This window comes from Acanthisitta chloris, unplaced genomic scaffold (assembly GCF_000695815.1).
Source record: "Acanthisitta chloris isolate BGI_N310 unplaced genomic scaffold, ASM69581v1 scaffold13312, whole genome shotgun sequence".
Classification (NCBI taxonomy): Eukaryota; Metazoa; Chordata; class Aves; order Passeriformes; family Acanthisittidae; genus Acanthisitta; species Acanthisitta chloris.
The window spans coordinates 11,399-31,064 of NW_008660023.1; the positions used below are offsets into that span (position 1 = coordinate 11,399).

The 19,666-nt window shown below is 44.0% G+C and overlaps 1 protein-coding gene across 1 annotated transcript; it reads left to right on the forward strand.

Moving 5' to 3' along the window:
- Positions 1-1,990: 1,990 nt before the first annotated feature.
- Positions 1,991-18,546, forward strand: IPPK (inositol 1,3,4,5,6-pentakisphosphate 2-kinase; the record flags this gene model as incomplete). The annotated part of the gene is made up of 12 exons (XM_009069661.1): positions 1,991-2,038; positions 6,697-6,792; positions 7,539-7,605; positions 9,754-9,875; positions 10,711-10,800; positions 11,384-11,442; positions 11,852-11,924; positions 13,287-13,566; positions 14,771-14,921; positions 16,278-16,380; positions 16,871-16,950; positions 17,953-18,546. Coding segments are annotated over 12 exons (1,395 nt in total), but the record flags the coding sequence as incomplete, so codon positions are not given.
- Positions 18,547-19,666: the final 1,120 nt, after the last annotated feature.

Below are 19,666 nucleotides of genomic sequence, written 5' to 3' on the forward strand. Positions count from 1 at the left end.
TTGTGAGGTTTTGTGGGAGTGCTGCAGTGTTTCCTTCTGACATCTCTAGACAAGCAGCATGTTTTTTTACCCTGTGTCACTTTATCCTGGCATGATTTGGTAACGGACAGACACTGCAGTGAGTCCTGCGAGAGCAATCAGGTTTCCAGAGCAGTCGTTGGAAGCTTGTTGGCTGGGAACTGATTAACAGATAAATATCTACACCAGAATCATGTGTCTGAATTGATTAGACGTGATAATCAGATCACTCCATCACTGATCCACTTGCATGTGACTATTTAAAGCAGGAGATGCAAACATTGGAAACCCTGTAAGAACAACACACTGTCTACAGAGAGCTGCAGGCTCACCAGGCCTGGGCTCTGTTAGGCAGTAGGGCAGAAGGGGAGAAAGAGAGTAAGTGTCACCAGCAATCTTCAGGTGACTGTAGTTACCCTTCAGTTTATCTAGTTTGCTGTTGGGACACTCATCTTACAGGACAAGTCAAACCAAAATTCAGCCAAATATCCTTTTACCTGAGAGTGTTTCTCAGACATGGCTGAACAATTATGCTGGTGTGAGACTTAGATCTGGAAGGGGCTGTGTCTGGGTTTCACTGGCAAAGCCTGAATCTGGACCTTGTTGCAGTGTTTTGTATGGCACATTATCATCTGTTTGGCTTGTCTCCTCCTGCTCTTTCTCTGTATGTTGGCAATTAAGGATAACTGCATGTCTCTCCCACTCAGCACTGCCCAGAGAGAGCTCTCAGCCCTGAAATATGGACGTGATCTGGTACTGCCATGCTATAGGAGGTTTTTGTCATGGCAAATCATTTGGTAAGGGAAAAAGCTTAGATTCCATAAACCTGAAGTGTAACTGTGACACTTTGCATTACCTTTGTCAGCGAATCTGACTGTTAGTACTTTTGTGATAGTGCTTTAAATGGAATGTAATCCTTTTTGGTGTATCTAGGACCAGTGGAGACAGGTGGCTTAGAGGTCACTCCAGAAACAGTTGTTCATCTTCACCTACTGTGGTGCTCAGTTGTTTTTCTCCACATCAGATCTGAATAGGCTGAGCTACATCAGAGGGAGTAAATACCTCAAGGATCAGATATTCAGGCTGACCAGTCTGAGCCAGGGCTGTGTGTTGCTTTGCCTAGTAAGGCTATAGGTTCCTAAATACCATGTCAAAATTTGACTTTAATATAAAAAGTCTCTTTCCGAAGTGTAACAGTTAAATTTCAGCAAGATTTGATTGAGAGAAAGGTGGTGACTTTTGATCAAAGGCACTCAATAGGCTTAAGGGAAAGGTCTAATTACAAAGTATTTTGATCTGAAATATTAAAAACAAAGGCTGAGTATGGTTTCAGAATTTCTTTGCTTTGAAAATACAAAGGTTTTTGAATTGCTACAAAATTGATAGAATTGTAAAAATTACAAAAGTTCGTGAGGTTTTCCGTAAAATATTTGGAAACCTGCTACATTTGTCCCCCTGTTCTGTGTTTGTTCTGTGGCAGTTGACAAGTAGCAGGGCTGAGTGTTCCTAAGTACAGCTGTGTAGCTGCTGCTGGTAACTGGTGTCTCTGTAATAGTTTGTAATGCTGTGCTGGTACTGTAAGCAAAGTGAGTCTTTTTCCCCAGAGACCCTGGGTGCACGAGTGCCGGGGTGGAGGTGTTTGTGGGCCCATCCTGTGCCTTCCCAGGTTTCCAGAGCAGTGCTGTAAGCCAAGGGAACATTTCCCCTGGCACACTTGGTGACTGGGAATGCAGTGGCTGCCTCGTTAAACTGATGGCAGAGCTGGCAACAGACAATGATGTGTTTGATTTCAGTTGGTGTATTTGATTTCAAGTTGAGCGAAATAACCATCTAAAATGCCCATCTTGCTTTTCTTCCCCACCCCCCGTATTTCTGGGATGAGGTAGGCTGGGGAGTCAGACAATTGTGCTGTTCATGAATTATGAAGTGCTGAAATGCTAACAAACCCCTATTGTTTGCTCTCTCTCTCCAGCGCTGTGTGGTGCTGCGGTTTTTGAAGTCCCCCCCCAACCAGAATAAGGTAAGATTCAACATGTCCTGTTGCTAAAAGCCATCAGGTAAGCTAATAGCCACTTTGAGGAGAAACAAGAAACCTGTGAAAGAGCTGTGAGTGGCAGGAGTAAGAACAAGGGGATGTTTTGAAATGTGCCTGTGCTTCAGGGGTTTTGGCAACAGGAGGAAATTTGAGGTCGTCTAAGCTGATGTGACTGCTGATAGCGAGACCTTTGTGTGGGGCAGAGTGTGATGCTGCCATGTGTAGAGGGTGCAGCTTTCTGTAAGGGTAGCTGTGGCACAGAGACAGGAGTCATGTTCCATATCAGCGTGCGAGCTGTGATGCTGAGGAAAAAATGACAGTTTTACTCATTGGTCATAGGTGGGGCAGAACAGGAGCAGCACAGGGCTGGTGTAAAGGTAAAACTCTGCTGTTGAGCCCCTATTCAGTAGCTAAAAAGCCGTGGAATTTGAACAAAGACACAAAATATGCACAGAATAGCCTTTGTCAGCAAGTGATTTTAGTGTCTGTTGCAAAAAAAGAACATGGCAGGACACAGTCTCCCAGTTTCTTGGATGGTAGAATAAGGTTTTTCTGCTCGAGAAGGAACTGGAGTTCCTCCAGATGTCTTTTAACAGGGGTAAAAAATGATCAAGAATCAAAGGGTTAGTGGAGGGTAAACACAGTGTTCCAAGGAAAAAAAAAAGAGAGCACAGGAGGTTCAAATCCTTTCATTTCCTCAACCTTGAGAGGAGTCTTTAGGGTGTGTTCCCGGAGAGATCCAGTCTTGAGTTACAGCAGCTCCTGCACCACAGCTCTGTGAGGCTCAGTGGCAGAGGCAGAGTGTTCTGATGAGAGAAATACGAAAAGCATTGCAGGACACTGAGAACTGATGTGTATGTGCTCAATTTTAGGAAAAAAGGAACAAGGATGAATGTAAATTAAATGTCTAGGAAGGGCATTTCGTTGCTTTTAATCAGGAAGGTGAATGTGAAAAGCATTCAGTGTAACAAGGGACTAAGGAGAAGTGTCTAGAGTAAAGCAGAGCAGAGCAAAGCCCATGGATGCAGTGTATGTGTGAGTTATTTGATGGCCTTCCTGCTAAGATTTTACTGGAAAAAGAGTCTGGTAAAGTGCTATTCAAGTCAGTTTCTGAGCTGCTTCCAGTAACAGCATTTCAAAAGTGTATCTTGTGCTTCTGTTGTAACCCAAGAGGATAATGTTAAGAGTTTTTCCAAGAACATGGAAGAGTCCAGTGGATTGCAAGGAAAGGAAAGGAAATAGTGCTTATCTCAATTTTAATGTAGGAAGGAAGAGCTAGACCACAAGTATGAGTAAAAAGTCAGTCTGTTTAAGGAAATAAAACAAAGTACCAGCTTTTTTTCCTTTCTTTTTTATTTCAAGTTGGAAGAGATTGGTACATAGTAATTGTTCTTAAAAAGTTGGCGAAGTATGACAGAGTCCCAGGGGAACCCAAGGCAGTGACTGACTGTTCCATTACCACAGCAGAGGGGTTGATAATACTGCTGTGAACTGCTTTGGCATGTGCTTTATGCATTGGCATAGTGAAACACAAGGTAAAACCCTCCTGGGCATGGTGTTCTCTTGGGATTTGAACACTGCTCAGCTTCTTGAATGTTTTTTATGTTAGCAGCCTTGCTCAGGATCCTACCAAGCACAGAGGTAGAGCACAGCAAGTATTCCTGAGGGCAGCAGGTATTCCTGAGGGCTTCAGCTGATGAAGCATCAAGAGTTTGTCTTTTGGAGGCTGTTAGCAAAGCTTCCATTCAGAGCTGCCCCAGCCAGCCACACCTCTAAAAGGCTGGTCATGGATGTGTGCAGTGACAGAGTGAACCTCTGAGAGAGGTTTACGCAGTGTCTCTCTGAGTTGCCACTCAGGATGGATCAGTGCTCAGCACCCTGTTCGTGTACAGGTGTTGCATTTTGAGCAGAGCTGGATTGTGGGCAGCTCCAGCATTCTGCATTGGCCTTGTCTTGGGATTGTGTGGCCTTTGTGATACACAATTCCTTGCAGCTTTCCCTCTAAATAGAAGATGATGAATAAGTAAATATATTTACTTATTCTGATGATTGATTTTTTTCAAAGGATTGTTTTTTTTCTTGGAGCAGAAGACTAAATATTTTATCTTCAGAGCAGTAAACAAATGCTGGAGAATCAGAGTTTTGGGCAGAATTTACACATAGCAACATGAGAGCTGTAGAGAAGGAAATGTTTTTGAGGGGTAATCTGTATTCCTGACTGGTGCAAGATGAGTTAGGATCTAAAGTGTTCTGTATCTATGCATGACATTGCAGCTCATCCAAAGCAAACAGTGCTGAAGGCAGCAGCTGAGCCAAATATTTTCTATTAAGTCACACACTGAAAGTCAGATGTGAACAGATAGGTCTCAGTTATAGGTTATGAATTTGGGATTAGATAATCCGGTAGTCACACAAGGTGGTGTTGTGAATTGTAATCTGATTGTTCCAGTTCAGCCTTCTAATGAAAGTACTCAGTAATGTGACTCTGGGGCTTGCACTGCTGCAGTAGAAAGTCAAGTGTAGGACTTATGGAATGATTTTCATTGCATATTGCTAGCTTTAGTTTATGAGACTTCTGCATTAATGATTTTTTTTGGTCTTTTTATTGTGTGGAACCTATTTTGGGTTTCAGTGAATGAGCTGGCAGATATTGAAGGGTGATGCTCTACTAGGCTGTTAGTTGCCTTTTGTTTTGTTTAGATGTATCGAATACACTTGCTCCTAAGAGGTGGTGAGCAGGTGTCATAAGCTTGTTTTGGCATTCTGAAGTTGTGTTTATCCTTTGCACTGGTGAGTCTTTCCTTCTAGTAATAGTAGTAGCAGTGAAGGCCCTGATTTTTCTGAAATGCTTATTTCTCAGTGTGTATATACACATACATACATATATATGTGTTAAAACAAACAAAAGACAAATCTGTGGGTGCTCTGCACATCAGCAAACCAGGTGAGAATCATCTGTGCATGGGAATTAGGTGAGATTTCTGTTACTGGTGAGATGATGCAGTGTTCCTGCTCGCCATTCACAATTTGTGTATGTTAAAGAAGTGGTTATGTTGCCATTAAAGGGGCAGAATTCTGTATATAAATCAACATTCTTGCTATGGTATGTGCACAGAATTGCCAATTTCCACTTACCAGGTGAGGAAAGATACTGTAACTATTGATGTTTTATATTGCCTGTGGGTTTCTTCTTGGCAAAGCAGCTTAGTTCCTCAGCCTGAAGAAATAACAGCTGAGGGAAGATGTGTTTGCAGAGTGTGCAGGGTGAGAGTGGAGGGCTGAGGAGCAGGGCTGTTCCAGGTGCTGGGCTGCAGTGCCTGCTGGTCCAGAGAAGAGGAGCTCGAGCTGCTGAGCCACTCGGACAGATCTCCGTGGGCTCAGCACTAGAGCCAGAGCAGTGACCTTCCCTGGAAGCACAGACTGAGCCACACTGCCTGAGATAACCTCCTGCACACCCGTGTGGGTGGCCTGCTGCACAGCTTGTTGCCTATTAATTATTTCTGTTTTAATACACTTCTTCAGACTACAGGGCTGTGATTGATAAAGTTGTTCAGGCATCTTAGCGTGTGTTTTGTTCTAAGACTCAAGCAGTGGAAGACTGCCCGTCGGGAAGAGACTCCAAGCTTACTTTGGCTCTCTTAAAAGGATTCAGGGAGGGTTATTCTGAGGAACAACTCCACATACAGTATGCCAAGCATTTCAAAGAGTCACTGCTGTCCTGGCTTGTATAGAATGATAGAAATGCTGTGTAAGTGCTGTGGGGAAAAAAAAATAAAATCTCCCCGTTGTGATGGTGTTCTAAAATCAAGTTGGTAAGACTGCCTGGCTAGTGATAGTCTCCTTTTCCCTGTAACATCTCGAATTTGTGTTGGATGTGGTCTTTCTTCCTTTCTCTACACTTTGTCAGTATCTGACTGTTGTCCTCCAGCATTCTGTTTTCTCTGCTCTGTTTATATTGTTTTCCTCCTGAGCTTGTTGTTTTCCCTCTCTGATTTTCCAGCATGTATGTGAGCCTTGCACTTTCTCTTCCTCCACTTAATTCCAGTGTGGGGATTGGTGGGTTTTTTTGTGTTACAAGAGGAGCTTGTAGATTGTATGTTGTAAAAATAAAATACCGTGCAGAGAACCAGAGTGTGCTGGAGTGCTGGGAATGGGATAATATTGCTGTAAAGCTCCTTTGATCCCTCTTTAACGAGGAGGAGTCTGTCAAAGTCTACATGTGGTAATGTCCCTGTCCTGATTCCATCTTTTCTGTCTGTCTCTTGGCAATTTCGTCTTGGTGTTCCAAGCCTCTCCTGCACTCCAGCTCTTGGTAGAAAGGTTTGAGCTGTTTAAGAACAATGGTCAAAGGCAGAGTTGATCTTGAGTAATCTCCCCCTCTTCTGCCTTTTAATTTTCTCTTTCCTTTTTCCCCTGAAACTCAAGCAGGATCATCTCCTCTGACTGTTTTGCTGTTTGTCCCAGCCCCTGAGGCAGCGCTAGGGAAACAAATGTAGAACATGTTTGATGTGTCTGTTTAATTTCAGTGCTCTGACCTACAGCAATTAAGCTCCTTTGCTAAATCGCTGACTAGGATGTGTATGTATTCTGGAGCCTTGTTTATCATTATTTCAGAGGTAAATTACCATGTTTCTCTCTTCCAGACTTCTGAGGAAATACTGCACCATCTGCAAAACATTGTAGACTTCGGAAAACATGTGATGAAGCAGTTCTTTGGGGAGAACTACGTTCACCATGGGGTAATTGTTGGTTTTTTTCCTTAAAATAAATGCATTATAAAAACTGAAGTGTTTGAGGGAGCACTGAATGCCAGTAAAAGGAACTCATAGGGTTTGCTGATATTCCCAAAGAAGAAACACACATTTGGATGAGAGCTGAGATCCTGCTCTGTGCTGCTGAGGTAGTTAGATTGTGCTCTGTGATTTGAGCTATTTCAAGCAGCTAATGAAGGAGTGGTCATTTCATTGCCCTGCATAAGGCCAGAGGTGTGTGTGAGAGTTTTTTTAGACTAACTGCAAAACCAGGGGAAGAAACCTGGTTTATGTAAGCTGTTGAGGTTTCTGTGCAGTCAGAGGTGACCTTTTCCCTTGCCACTCTGTTCTTTAGGGCAGCCAGAGCTTGTTCACTGAACATCAGATACCTGAGCAAGAAAGTTACACAACTCTGCCTTGGAAGGTGGGCTGTGAGGATGAAATTGGACTTTCTCATTTCTGGAAAGGACTGAATTATGCAGATTTGTTCATGGTCATTAAAGTTTCACTGAAAATACTCTTTCTCCTGCATTTATTTCAAATTGGGGCTTTGTTTTCATAGCAGAGCAAGTATTGCCTGTGATTGCAGGCACAGGGCTGTGTAGACAGTTAATCAGAGGGAGAAGCTGCTGACTGTATTTTACTGTTGTGAGCACCCACTCCCACTTTAAGACCCCCAAACTGGGTATTAATTTTTGTGTTGAAATATATGTTTTCTTTTTTGTTTTCTATAGGAAATTATTCAACTGCCTTTAGATTTTGTAAGACAGCTCTGTTTGAAAATCCAGCCAGAGAGGCCAGGTGAGTGCACTCAAAGGGTTTCCTCAAGCTGTAAAGCATTTTTCTTTGTTCTAAAGTAGAAAAGCATCGTGCCTCAGAATATAAGGAAACCTTTTTAGCCTCTAGAGAAGTTGAAAATTTGTTGTGGAAAAAATCGGTGTGTTATAAAACTAAAAGTTGGATCTGATATCAGTTTCATCAAACTGGGGAAAGGGAACCTCTCTAAGTGCTTGGTAATTCCTGAACAAGCCTTCACCTTGCTGTGAAGTCCTTTACCAAGGTTGGGAAGGAGGTGGCATACATGTCCCTAATTTGTTTCAAGTCCATCAGTTTCTGCTCCTGGTCTGTGCAGCAGGGCTTTGGAAGGGAGTTTCAGACTCTCCACACAAAATGGTTTTGTTTCCAATGTGAGTGTTTCACTTGGTACTAAGCATCTTGTGTCTCATGAGTTCTAGCACACAACAAGCCATGTGCAATGTCATGTTCCAGGTCTTCATGTCCCTTTGCTGACAGCTGGGCACGTCCTGTTGCAAGGGGTTGCAGTGCTCCAGGTTAGAGTGCACCCCTGGGATATGGGCTGTGCTGGATTCCCCAGCTCTGGGGTGCTCTGGGTCCCTGGCCAGAGGTGAGGTGCAGGTGTGCTATTCAGTGCCCTGAACAGGGGCATTGACAGGGACGAGTGTGCTGACCTGGTGGCACCTTTTGGGACGTGCTGCAAGACTGGAAGTGTGGCAATCTGTGACGTGTTTGGTGTGAAGGGAAGTGCTGTGGCATGTGGTGTTGTCTCTCCCAGTCAGCAGCACCCGGGGGCTTTGTTCTTCCTGTGTGTCTGAGAGTGCAGTGAGGTGTGAGCTGTAAAACAGGCAGAGATGGACCCTCGTGGTGTGATCATCTTATGTTTTCAGATGTTCTTGAGAGTGGCCAGAAACTCCTGCTTTAGCAAAGGCCCTTGAAGGAAACGTGGTATTAAATCAAAGTACTGTAGTGAGAGCTTTGATGCCTTTGATCCAGGAAAAAAAAAGGAATAGATTTACATACAGTGAACACAGGACACTCTCCATTGTTGGTTTGTCCTCACCTGTTTGAGAAGCAGTTCCACAGTGCCAGAAACCAGCAAGGATGGTAAATGGTGTCTAATAAAAGTTACAAAACTGCTGACACTCCACTAGAGGTGAATGATAGAATTTAGTTCTGTTTCTTGCAGTTAAACTGCGTGTGCCCACAGCTCCTGGGGCTTCAGTTGTGGTTGTGAGGAGCTGTCCAAGTGCTTTACAACAGCAGATATCACTGCTCAGTTGTAATGAAGCTTTTTTTAAACCTTGAGGAAAGAATTGCCTTCAATACTACCTTTCACATAAGCCTGTGCAGCATAGAAAGGAGCTTACCTAATACTTCACATTTCTGGGTCTGATTTGGCAAGTGGCTTTCAACTGTGAAGGTGGATGTACTTTTGGCTTAAATTTAGAAGAAAGTTTTGTTGAAGACAAGGTTTGTTGTTCATCCTGGTGAAGTGCAGTATGTCACCACAGGCTGGTGCCTAATGAGGCTTCAGTTTCTGAGCTTTATTTTTCTGTTGCAATACATTTTTCAGATGAGCATTTTTCTTAGCAATGGAAACTCTAACAGAGCCAAGCATTTCTGTGTCTCCTCAGCAACACAGCTGATAACTTTGAACTGGAATCTCACAGACCTCTCTGTCCCCAAAGGATACATTAGAGAGAGGTTATTTAAAGACTTTGGCTGAATAATACCTCCTGAGTTTGTGATATTCCTGCCAGCTGGGCATCCTCCAGGTGGGAGGTTATGCAGCTTTAGTAAGCCAACACAAGATCACACCTTTGAATAAATACACTAATAAGTCACTTTACCTGTTGTTGGCCAATGCACTTCCTTGACATGCCAGGCCTCACCTTTCTTGGGATGAGCTGGGAGCTGAACATTAACAACAGCTCTTGGGACACTCCATATGCCTGTGACAGTTTGGAGGAAGCTGAAACCAGGTGTGGGTAATGGGGAGGGCAGATTTGTGCAAGTGCAGAATTGGCTGAAGCCTGCAAACCTGTCCCCTGTCTGTCTGAGCTGGTTCCCACGCCCCAAGGTGCTTGCAGAGTAAATAATCAGTCACATACCTCATTTTCCTGTTTGTGTTGGGTTTTGTGTTTCCCCCAGAGTCGCGCTGTGACAAAGACATGGACACCCTCAGTGGTTATGCAATGTGCCTTCCCAACCTCACCAGGCTGCAGAGCTACCGCTTGGCGGAGCACAGGCCCATCCTCTGCATAGAGATTAAGGTATGGGTAGAGGAGGATCCTCCCGGGGCTTTTGTTTGCATTTGGAAAGTACATACAGAGCAGTTCTCGAGGAATGCAGCAGTGGGATGAGGCAGAGCTCACCCTTTTCACTGTGACCCATAGGAGGAAATAACCCCCACCTTCTTTCAATTCCTGGTCTTTCAAAACTCGGGCAATTCCCAGGTGTTGCCAGGCTGTTCTGTAGGCTACAGCAGCTTTGTGTGTCCTTATTTCTTATAATAATTTCTCTAAAATAATCGGGAGCAATATTCTTTTTTTAAGTGCTGGATTTTTTTAAATTAGGTCTGGAAAACATGTCATATGAGGAAGGGCTGAGGGAACTGGGTTTGTTTAGAGAAGAGGCTCAGGGGTGACCTCATGGCTCTCTACAACTACCTGACAGGGGCTGTGGAGAGGTGTGGGATGGTCTCTCCTGCCATGGCTGCAGGGAGAGGACTAGAGGGAATGAATGGCCATAAGCTGAGACAAGGGAGAGTGAGATTAGATACTAGGAAAAATGTTTTCCCTGTTAGGGTGTTCAGGCACTGGGATATTGCCCAGGGAGGTGGTGGAGTCACCATCCCTGGAAGTGCTTAAGAGGTATCTGAATCTAGTGCTGGAGGATCTGGTTTAGGGGTTGCACTAGTGACAGGTTAATGGTTGGACTCGATGATTTTAGAGGTCTCCTTCAACCTTGATGATTCTATGAGTCTAACTGGTTTTTTAAATTTTTCCTTTGACTGGAAGGATTTGGATATTGTGTGCATTTATATTTCTATAGAGAAATACATTTATACTTACAGTTTTTGTTTGTTTGTTTGTTTGTTTGTTTTAGCCCAAGTGTGGCTTCATCCCTTTTTCCAGCCATGTTTCACAGGAGATAAAGCACAAGGTGTGTCGTTACTGTATGCATCAGCATCTAAAGGTAATTAGTTGGATGTTATGCTGCTGTCCTGTGGCTGTCCTGTGCCTGTTTGCTGTTCAGGGTTTGTTTCCTGTTGAAATCTTGCTCAAATCTGCCATATGACTAAAGCTGGGAGGTGGATACACAGTTGCTGGGTGTGAGTTTGTTTAGTGACAGATGGAACAAGTTCTGTGGGAAGCTGGAAGCAAACAAATACACTATCAGTCTTTGGGGACTGTGAGCACTGCTGATTGGGTGAACTCCAGTGTGGAACTTCCTTTCAAGTTCAGCTCACCGAGTGCATTCTATGACTTAAAACAAACAGCATGTAACACGCACAGAGTTCACTGTACTCGTGTGCATTGTGTGTCTGAAATGGTGTGACTGGGCCTCGCTGACTTGGCATGACCTTTCTCCCTTTGTGAATGCACTTAGAGTGACTTGAGCTAAATATGACCAGGAAGACCCATGGTAGTAATGAATTTTGTGCCCAAAGAGTTGGAAATGTCGTGGGAGCTCTGTCAGTGCCACACACCTGACTGTTAACACAACAGGGAGTGGACACTCCAGGGTGGTTAACAGCAGTACTCTGGGTTTTCCACAGGTAGCAAACGGAAAATGGAAGCGACCAAGTAAATATTGCCCATTGGATCTCTTCTCAGGGTAAGGATTCTGTGGTTTTGCCAGAAAAAAAGTCTGTGTTACAGACTTTTCTTGGATTGCTTTGCCTTTTGCTGAGGTATTAAGGATGAAGAATGCCTGCTGGTCTGACCTTTACAGTGAGCATGTCTGGTGCTGCCTCTTTACACCCATCTCAGGAACCAGAGCTGCTTATTAATGTAGCAGTGCCTTGTGCTGCATAACGTGAGCCCTAAGAGCTGTTTAGTTTACTCAGATTTGAAGTTAACTTTGCTTTTGCAGTGACCTCAGTGTAAGCTAAGAGCCTCGAGTGGGTGTGCTCACATCAGGTGCCTGGTCCTGGTGCCCCAGGGCCCTCCCTTAGGCGCTGTGTGAACACCCAAAGGCTGTGAGAAAACATTCTCAGCTTTGTGTTGTTTTTTTTTTTCCCTAGAAATAAACAGAGAATGCACTTTGCTTTGAAGAGCTTATTACAGGAGGCACAGAACAACTTGAAAATATTTAAGGTAAAAAATCAAATCTGTTTGCTTTTTTTGCCTTGGCTTTTAAACAATTTACCTTCAGCAGCTAAACAGTCAAGATCCTATGTCCAGCCTACCTGATCATCACCATCCCTGATGCACCAAAAGAAGGAAATGGGAAAATTCTTAGTTGGATTTCAGGTTAGGACAGATAAGTAATGAGTTCCCAGAATTCCCAAACCCCTAGAATATCCTGAGCTGGAAGGGACTTTTTGCCTTGGCTTTTAAACAATTTACCTTCAGCAGCTAAACAGTCAAGATCCTATGTCCAGCCTACCTGATCATCACCATCCCTGATGCACCAAAAGAAGGAAATGGGAAAATTCTTAGTTGGATTTCAGGTTAGGACAGATAAGTAATGAGTTCCCAGAATTCCCAAACCCCTAGAATATCCTGAGCTGGAAGGGACCCACAAGAACCATTGAACTGAACTCCCATTGAACTCCAACCCCAGGCCCTGCCCAGGACACCCTAACAATCCCACCATGTGCCTGAGAGCAGTGTCCAAACACTCCTTGAGCTCTGTCAGGCTTGGGGCTGTGACCACTGCCCTGGGGAATTCATTAGTCTAAAAGAATGACTGAGGAACAAATAATAGAAAAAGATGTCTAAGGTGACCAAAGTTTTAAAACTGTGTGTGCTGCTTCAGAAGGAAGAAGATGGAGAACTTTGTTGCTGCAAATATTTTGCTTTTAAATTCCTGTTAGAGCATTGATGCAGGCCAAGTGCACAGCAGGTCTCACTGGGAAGGGAAGAGTCACCTTCTCTGTGGCATTCATGTAGGAAAAATATAAAGCAGTAACTGATGGCTTATGCAGCTTGTCAGACTAATTCTAGGAAACAAGATTCTTTGCAATTTATTTCCAGTATGAAATCAACTCTTTGAATTACTTAAAGTGGTATGAACTCTCCTATGTTTCCTGTTAGTGCAGGTAACTATCACACCTTTCCTGGCCCCTTTTACAGCCTTCCCTGTGCCAGTGTGGCTGTTACAAGGAGGTTATTTCACATGGTGCTTTGTCACTCCTGACCTTATTCAGAAAGAAGTGACAGGAAAACGTGCCAAGTATTGTTGATTCGTTACAGATGCTAAAGTTGGGAAAGTGGCACTTGATTTAAATGGGGTTTTTGATCCTCATTCAAAGGTTGTTACCTGTGGTATCTGACTAAGCTCAAGTGCAGATTTGTAAGAGATTGGGAATGTTGTGTGTATATGTGTGCAGATTGTTAAGCTAATAACGCTTTTTTCTGTGCTCAAAATATCACATCTGATGCTTGGAGTAACTCAGTATGAACAACTTGATTTCCTGAAGTGCCTAAAGACTTTTTCTTTTTCCCTCGTTTCAGAATGGGGAACTAATTTATGGGTGTAAGGATGACCAGGACTGTGTCTCTGACTGGAATGAACTTGCTCGTCAGTTAAAACCTTTCTTTTTCCCTTCCAACGGGCTGGTCAGTGGCCCCCACTGCACAAGGACAATTGTCAAAGAACTGATCCACGTCATAACCATGACACTACTAAGTAGTACTGATGCCTGCAGGGCAGGTGACATGAAGACAGTTCCCATTTCACAAGGAAGAAGCTACTGTGAAGCAAGTGCTTTTAATAAGGAGCTAGTAAGAAATGGTAAGGAATAACTTCTTAAGCACTGTCAGTAATGAACTGTTCATGGAATCACAGTGGTGTGGGTTGGAAGGACCTTTACAGGCCATTTAGTCCACCCCCCTATCGTGGGCAGGGACACCTTCCACCAGACCAGGTTGCTCAGAGCCTCCTCTGATGTAGCAATTCAGATCTTTGTCTCTTGTTTGCTTAGTAATACTGACAGGAGAAGGGAAACAGTGGAGTTGTAGTGACATTTAGCAAAGCAGTTCTGAGCTGCGTAGCTGCTACATAATTGCTCTTAGTATGACATTGTAGTGAGCACTTTTAGCACTGTACCTAATGATGGGGAAAAACAGATTCAGGAGGTGGTAGAGGAAAAACAGAAGAAAATAGCAGTTTTGAGCTGGTAACAGTCAGGTATTCCACACGAGTGGGGAATTTTTGTTGTATGTGATGCAGTTGGGCTGCTTGGGTTGGTTTGTTACATGGCACCTGTTCCTTGCCTTTCCCTGCTCCTCCTGTCAGCCTTTGCCAGCTAAGGGCATTGCTCATTTTCATTTCTTCTGCTGCTCTCCTGGCAGCGAGAGAGCTATTGATCCCAGAGGGAAAAGGAATGGGAAGTCAGAATTGGAAAACTGTAAATAATGATAATTCCTCTGTGTGTAAGTTCCATAAAGCTGTAATTATTCAAGATGCTGCTAGTTACCCTAATTACACAAGCAGCATGTTTCTTACTCTGCTTTCCAGTAAGACCTTTCTCACTGCTGGTGGTTTGCTGCAGTGTTGGAGAGAGAGCTGTCTTACAGAAATTATGGCAGATAAAAATCTCTTGATGCCATATGAAAAAAGACATGGTAGCTGAGAGACTCAATTACTTTCTGCCAGCAGCGGATACTGTTCAAAGTGAATTTGTGGTGGCTTCAAACTCCAATGAGAAATTTCTCTCGCGGCCAGACAAGTAGATTGCCATGGATCTGGGTGTGTTTTGGTGGTTATTTTTTGAGTGATTTGGTGGTTTATTCTGCATCCAAGATGTGCTGTTTAAATGTGCAGGTTAGTACGTGCACCTGGCACTTCAGTGTTTGGAAAGTGAAGTGTTTTCAGGTTTCCCTTGCCCTGGACTAAAGATTGTTCGGATTTGCTTTGTGAACAAGCACATGAAGAGGCAAAGTAGAGCAAAAACAACACTTGTGTCTGCCTTATTTTAAAATCCATTTTCTTCTAGGTAAACATAAATTGGAAAGCTCTGGCTTACCGAGGGGTTGTCTCCTTTATAAAACTCTTCAGGCTCAGATGCTTGACATGCTGGATATTGAAGGACTCTATCCTTTGTACAGTAGAGTTGAACAGTATTTGGAGGAATTTCCTGAAGAGAGGTAAGACCCAATAGCTTTTCTTTTCAGTTGTGATAACCAGGTGTGAGGCAAGGTTGTCTCTGTGCAGACACTCGTTAAGTTATACAGCCTTCATGGCATTGCATATTCTGAATGTCTAACTTGAACTGCCGGATAACACGAAAGATGAGTTTTACTGGTAAAATGGTTGGTGTCAGTCACTTTGGCCTGCATTTTTAAGTGGGAAGTTCACAACAGGGTAACAGAGAAATGTGCCACTTTCCTTAGTAGTGGTTTGTGTAGCTGCAGAAAGGTACAGTGAAATGGGTGGTTGGTTTCTCCTGCCCTCAGTACCTGCGGAGGTAGGAATGTCTGGAGGGATAATGACAGTTTTACAGTCATTCTGAGGTTTGCATTGCCTACCTACACCCCATGCTTTAAAACCACAAACCCAGTATTTGGCAGCAATCCAGCCTGTGCCTGCAGGGTCGTGGAGAAGGTGTGGATCTGCTGTTGCCCACTCTGCCTTGTGTGATGAGAATAGTTGTAAATGCCAGCCTGTAACCCCCATCACAAGTGAGCAACTCATACCTGAGGCACAAGAACCTTTATCTTTATGGTACTTCGTGCCTGGGCATTGCAAGCTGCTACAATTTTTCCTCAAATAAAGCTTATTAGTGTAATAATACTTGCTATGAAAAGCCCTCGCTGGGCTGCTGTCCTCGCCTGTGCCTCTGCCATTGCTCACACGAGGGCACTCTGGCTTCACTCACCAGACTCTGCTGCTGGGGCTCCTTCAGCTCCCGGGCTCCTCGTGGAGTTGCAGGGGTATCTCATGGGCAGTGGGCTGGCCCCGGCTTGAATCACTCGCAGCATGGCATACTTGTACATTAAACTAATTCGTTTGAAAATGTACTCTTTGATCTGTGGGGTGTTTGTGTGCTGCAGACCTCAGCAGGGTTCAGGTGTTTAACAGGGGAAGGCAGGAGGCCAAACCACCCTCTGTCAGCACAAAGCTGGGGCAGAGCAGGGTCCTGGCAGATCAGCCCATACCCACAATGTTTCCAGCAAGGCTTCTGGAAGCTCCTGCAAACTGCTAGAAGTTTTGAAAACTTAGCCATTTTTTGCCAAAGACCTAACCTGCACTTTAGTGGCATACAGGTGGCAGTAGGTTAAAAACAACCTGCCTTTGAAAAAACCCACACAACCCAAATCCTAAGCAGCAGCACATCTTTGAGGGGTGTGAGCAGAGCAGGGACTGGGCGTGCTGGGAGTTGGATGTGCTTACGGGTGTTAGTGGTGGGTCCTTGTGAGTCTCTGGGCTAATGGGGAAAGATGGCACTGAGAACTAGTAAATTACCTTGGCTGTCTGTAAATCTTCTTTTAACATTTATTTAGAAGTACATTGCAGATAGATGGCCCCTACAATGAAGCGTTTTACGAGAAGCTGCTAGACCTGTCGAAGGAGGACGATGGGACGGTGGCGTTTGCCCTGACAAAGGTACTGCTGTGCACACTGTGGAGGCTTGGTCAGTGTGTCCTGTCAGGGGACACCTGTGTCCCTGGAACACATGGACAGTGGGTGGAGGCATGCTGGCAGCACCACTGGCTGGTCAGGGTCTGCACCATTGAAGTTCCTAATTGTGCCAGGTGCATCTTTACAGCAGAAGCAGTTAAAAACAAACGTGTAGCATCAGTTCTTAAGAGAAAAATAAAGCTGTTTATTTGCTTTCTAGACTGAGGAAGCATTTGCATGAGCTGGTGCTGGTTTGGCCTTCAAGAAAAGGAGCTGTAGGAAATAAACACTCTTACACAGGATGCTGCAGATGCACCTGCTACTGCCAACTGTCTGTTACAGAGATAATTTCCAGCTCTTACAGTGCCAAGATACTAGCATAGGTAGCACACTCATGCCTTTTGCAAGGAACAGGAATACTTTACTGCAGGCAAACACAAATGTCAAAGAAAATTGTTACTTTTCTGTTGTGCAGGTGCAGCAGTACAGAATAGCAATGACTGCTAAGGACTGCTCCATCATGATTGCCCTTTCTCCCTGCCTGCAAGATGAATGGTAAGAGCTGCCTGGACCTGCTTTGGAATGAATGGCTCCAGTTGTTTAGAAGTTGGAGATGTGTTTGTATGGTTCAGTCCATTCAATAACTTCTAAAAAGTGGAGGGTTTGGGAAGGGTGTCCAGCTACTTGGCAGTGAGCATATTAGCAAGATAGGGTTCTCATTTAAGGCACTTATGACCAGTGCCTGTTTCTGGAAAGTTTTAAGTTGATCAGAAGGATTAAGGTTTGATATTTTTTCCCTTCCTGAAATTTGGACTGACTGTTCATAGCAGCTCTACCTGGTTTTAACTAGGTAAAGTGTTTCTGCCTCGGTGTCCTCATATGAGAGATATTTCCAGGTGAGTTGCCTGTAACAGCCTAATTAAAATACAACCAAGGCAATAATCAAGAGGTGACATCTTTAGCTGTCACGCAGAGGCTTTGCCACAATATTGTCATCCACTTTGACCTGTGTCAGCAGTACTAGACTGTTCTTCTCAGGGAGTTTGCTTCACCAGAGCCTTGTGATTTTTAGAGGGTGCTGTTTTCTGTGTTTGTCCTGCAGTTTTCAACTGAAGTGTTGGTGATAGAGAAGACTTGTGCAAATCCTCCATCCCTCAGCATGCTTCAGCACCAGTTCCCATGCTAAATGTTTTACTACCTTGAACCTAAGTAGGAGTTGCAGTGATTCTTTCTGCTAGTTAATAAGGCTGTTGCTTTGTATGCACCACCTAGAAACAGCTTAGATGTACTAAATACAGACACAGTAGTTGAGAGTCATGTTTGACTTCAGCTGTGTGGAAGCTGAAAGGAAAACGACTGAGGTGACAGCAAGTTCCCACTAGAACAGGTAAAGCTGTAGCTTCCTAATTGCTTCATTGGCTGGAGTTTTATTTTCTTGGACTCCCACAAAGGTTCTAAGATAAACATTAGAGTCACTTTTGAAAGGGGACTTGGGACACATAAATTAGAGCTCCTGGCTTCAGTGATTCAGATGTGCAATGTGGTTTTGTTTTCCAGCTCTGAGCAAAGACCTGTGGTACTGACATCCAAATCAAGATTCACCTTTTCCGTGTCTGTGCTGGACCTGGACCTGAAGCCCTATGAAAGCATTCCTCACCAGTACAAACTGGATGGAGAGATAGTCAACTATTACCTGAAGAATGTACAGGCCAAAGATGACCCAGTCATGTCCAACCTCTTCAAGGAGAATGAAGACTGCACATTAGTTCTCCATAAAGTGTAACTTTATGTAACTTAAGGTTATTTTTATTCCAACACATTAGAAAGTGAAAGATTAATTGAATACAGTTATGGTGATTTATTTTTTTCTTTTCTATTGTGTTCAGTGCATTTTTCAGCTGTGAATGTTTTTGCTTTAGGAGATGATTTCCAACAGGCAATGCCTTCTCAGAGCCATGGATAGTGCTGAACCACATGTGCTAGGTAACCTTAATGAATGTATTTAACGAGACAGAGCAGGTAACGTGTGCCATACCTTGGGACTAGAGACAGATCAAATTAATACAAGAAGTCTACTTCCTTAGATTGAAAGAGCACAGAATTAAAGGTTTCCTCAAGTATTGCACTAACATAGCCTAATAACTAACAAGAGAATTGCCTTGGAGCCTGTGCTCTGAGTCTCACTCATCCCTGCTAGAGGGAATGCTCTGGCAAAACCTGATAAAACACTTTAGCATTAATCCACTGAAAATCCAGCTGTGCAGTGGCTGATCTGTGGAACTGCCCTGTCACTGCAGAACACTTATGTACTAATGCATGGGATTAGGAACACCAGGCTGCCTCCAGAAGTTTTGTGATCACCTTGTATCTACCTAAAGCTTCTGAAACTAAGTGCAAAGGGCAAGTATCTCAGAGTTCTGTGTGACAGCTGGGCTTAACTCCCCTGCCATACTGGTCTTCTGTTGTCTATACATTATATGCTGCTATTCAAGGTGAAACCACAGCTTGCTCTTGCCTAATTTAAATTGAGCTATAAGAATAATATGTTCTGAAGTTTTACAGATCATGTCAGGTCTTTCAGATAGTGTCAGACCTTGGCATCATTTCACTGTTGCCCCACACAGTGTAGTATGAGCAGCTGCTTTCAGGCTCCTTTTTTAAGAAAAGAGGTGACTATCCCATTTTCTTCGCTGAGGCTGCAGCAGCTCAGTCTTGTGCTGAGTGCTGGAGCTGAGCAGTGTCACTGCTGCAGGGACTTTGTGATGGCTTTGCTTTGTAAGCAGTGGCATGTGCAGCTGAAGTCTGATGAGGTGCTGCAGTAAAGCCATCCTGGGGCCAATCCTGAATTGGAGGATATATCCAAAACTGAGGGTACTATGATAAATTCTACAGCTCCTTTCACCTTGGGGACTGCACACTGTGAAAGGTGCAGATCTGCTTCTCAAGCTCCAGCCAGTGTCTGTTACCTGGATACAGCCTGTGCTTACTGGTAGTGTTGTCCAGAGTTGTGGAGGTTTAACTTTTGAAATACGTTTGTATTGGGATCTTGGTGTAACCTTTGACTTGTTCCACTTGACCTGAAATTCAGAAAGCCAACCTAGGACCCTCTGTGCATTGACACAGCTCAAGAAAAAAATGTGAAACACAGAGTAACACCACTCTCACCGTGATGGCAGTCACTTGTGTGCAGTGAGAGGTGCCATTGTGGCACCGAGCCCGGGGCTGCTGTCAGAGATGTGGCACTGAACAGAGCAATAAGCTGGTAGCTGAC